The sequence below is a fragment of the Morone saxatilis genome, unplaced genomic scaffold (assembly GCF_004916995.1).
Source record: "Morone saxatilis isolate NCDOM2014 unplaced genomic scaffold, NCSU_SB_2.0 Contig12, whole genome shotgun sequence".
Lineage (NCBI taxonomy): Eukaryota > Metazoa > Chordata > Actinopteri > Moronidae > Morone > Morone saxatilis.
The window spans coordinates 15,136,485-15,139,032 of NW_023339674.1; the positions used below are offsets into that span (position 1 = coordinate 15,136,485).

At 44.2% G+C, this 2,548-nt stretch overlaps 2 protein-coding genes across 3 annotated transcripts in view; one reads left to right on the forward strand and one right to left on the reverse strand.

Moving 5' to 3' along the window:
• cdkn2c (cyclin-dependent kinase inhibitor 2C (p18, inhibits CDK4)) overlaps positions 1 to 490 on the reverse strand; it is a 3,901-nt gene extending 3,411 nt beyond the window's left edge. The window contains exons 1-2 of one of the 2 annotated variants that reach the window (XM_035653806.1): positions 298 to 490; positions 36 to 113 (exon numbers count right to left, since the gene is read on the reverse strand). The gene's annotated coding sequence lies outside the window, so the exon portion shown is untranslated. Of the gene's footprint in view, positions 1 to 35; positions 264 to 297 lie in introns of those variants that run through there. The other variant, XM_035653804.1, reaches the window with a different exon arrangement.
• A 1,386-nt stretch (positions 491 to 1,876) lies between these two features.
• The window catches only part of faf1 (Fas (TNFRSF6) associated factor 1), a 59,482-nt gene continuing 58,810 nt past the window's right edge, over positions 1,877 to 2,548 (forward strand). Inside the window, exon 1 of the mRNA XM_035653063.1 lies at positions 1,877 to 2,187. Within this exon, the coding sequence (XP_035508956.1) occupies positions 2,128 to 2,187 (60 nt within the window). The 5' untranslated portion in view covers positions 1,877 to 2,127. The remainder of the gene's footprint in view (positions 2,188 to 2,548) is intronic.

Genomic DNA, 2,548 nt, shown 5'->3' on the forward strand with positions numbered 1-2,548 from the left:
ATTAGGGGGGGTGGGGGGGGGGGGAAACACCTTACTTTAAATGATATTAAAACCATAACGCGAGCCGTCCTCCTTGGAAGCTTCCTCCATGTGAAATCCTACCGAGTCCAGCGCTGAAAAAAGCAAGCAAAAAGCAACAAAATAAATACAGTGATATTTTTCAAAAAATATGATGCCATCCACAGTTACTTCCCGCCTATTTTTCAAATGATTTTGCCAAAATGAGAGACGAGCGCCGATCCGCCTGGAGGTCGCACAGTCAGCACCAGGTTCATTTCATTTCCAAAAAAACCTAACCTAAAGATGATCACGATGATCCTCCATGAGCCGCTGTCACAACGATGCCCGGCTGGACTCCCTCAAACTTTGGCATACAGGATAAATGTCCAAAACACAGTAAAGCTCCTGGTGAAACAACCCCACTGTCATCACAGAGCAGACGGTGGTTCATTTGAAGTGTGGATTGAGCTGCAGAAGGCAGGATGTTTGCCCTTACAGCTCAACCGACTGAACTATTTTGAAAGTCTTACCAAAAAATATCAGATGACGTGATTGGATGAGAGCTCAATGATAGGCGGAGTGTCAAAAGAGAAACCATGATGCTGCACAACACAGCGTTGATAAACAGTGCCTGAATTCATCGCTGACCTATAGAGATGTTCTTCTAGAGAAAAACAGTCACATTGTTGCATAACGGATACGATCAGAGTCTCCTTCTTCATCTTTAATTTCCAGTGAAAGAGAAAGACGCTTTTTGTAGTATCATCGGCGCCATCTTTTTTTCCTTGCACCATGCCGCTCTCTAGTGATGGGATTTCATATTGCCCCGAAAGCCTTGGTTTGGGTCCTAGTGTGCGTGAGGTCGGATGTGAAGTGATTTACTTTTCACACAGAAACTAGTAGAGCGCCCATGAGGATATGTGCACTTTGACATGATTTCTACATTAAGCATAGACAGACTTTTATTAGATGTAGTGTAATGCACTGTATAGCAATGCGGGGAAGGAATAATAAGGTCAAATGAGGTCAAATGAGGTCATATGATTGGAAATGTGTTGTGGTACGCACGCATGGCTGTGCGTAAACACAGAAACGTTGGTTGTTTTTGCGCTTTTACTGTGCCAGGGGGGACGACCTGAGCTCTGTCCAGTCAAGGACAAACAGACATGTGTCGCCATTCGCATTCATAATTGAAGGGAACTGGTATCTCCTCTTGCAGTTTGGCATTACTGGTGTCTGCTGTGGGAAAATCAAACTTTTTCTAACTTGCCCGTAGGCCTATTATTATTATTATTATTAATATTATTATTATCTGTTTGAACATATGCAATTCTGAAAATGATACAAATCCATCCGCAAAAGACATGCGATTTAGCATGTTCATGGCCAATCTATAAGTAACTGTGCCATCACTCTGCTTGCATTGACTCTCGGCCTATATGATCTTGCCCTCTATCTGCCAATGCCCAATATCTTATATATATGACTGCCCTCTGCCTGCTGGCCGGCTGCAGCACTGGGTCAGTGGTTCTCAAGAGTGAGGTGAGGAGGACTACAGGGAAATTACTCTGACCTCCACAGCTACATCTTGCAACAGTTAGGGCTGCAACGGCGTGAAAGCATGTGGAAAGCCCTGGCTCACACAGAAGATTAAATACATGTATTGTCACCTATCAGTATACAGATACTATCCACTGTGAATGCACAAATTGAGTCCAACACAAGATTACTAGAAACCTGGCGTTTAAGCAAAGAGTGAAACAGCATATCGATGTATGTGGAATATAAATGTGGTCTGATCTGATGTGGTCTTTTAATATGACAAATAAGCCTCACGTAACCCGGCTCGGGTTTACAACTGCTGCAGCCGCTTTACGTCAGCCGTAAAGCAATGGACTAGATGACAATAATGATATGAGATAACTGAACACTGTAACGGTACTTTACAGAGATTTCTCAGTCTGAAGCTGTTAAATCCCGATAAAGTTTGATATTTCCAGTTTGCCAACCTCTCACTCGTCGCCACGTCCAAGCAAAGTGTTTTTATTTAATACCCAGTGTCCCTCTGTGAGGCGAGAAAGCGACGAGAGCCAGTGGAAGAAGAATTGCTTTTAGCCAGTCATTGCCATGGCCTCCGAAAGCGGCGATAGCAACATGGATAGAGAAATGATTCTGGCCGACTTTCAGGTGTGTCTGCTTTGTATGTCGTGGATGTTTTGTACTCGGTGGTTAGTAATCCGTTCGGCGTTGTTGAATTACCTCGAAGCTACTGTCCACAACAGTGCACACTAACCTGACTGGCGTCGTAAACAGCAGAGCAGAGCTGAGCTGTCTGTGGCTAACACACGAAGCTAACACACTGACAGCCTGCTAACTGCTTCTGGAGGCGATCATTAGCGCTTAGGCTCGCTGTGTAACGTTAGGTAGCGGGTCCACCGACAGCTGTGGTTGTAAACAGTGTAATAATGTGTGCTTTGCGCTGGATTCAAGTGTGCTTGCTGTACGGATAACGATGATCTTGTTAGCTCAAATAAAAAAAAAACATGGG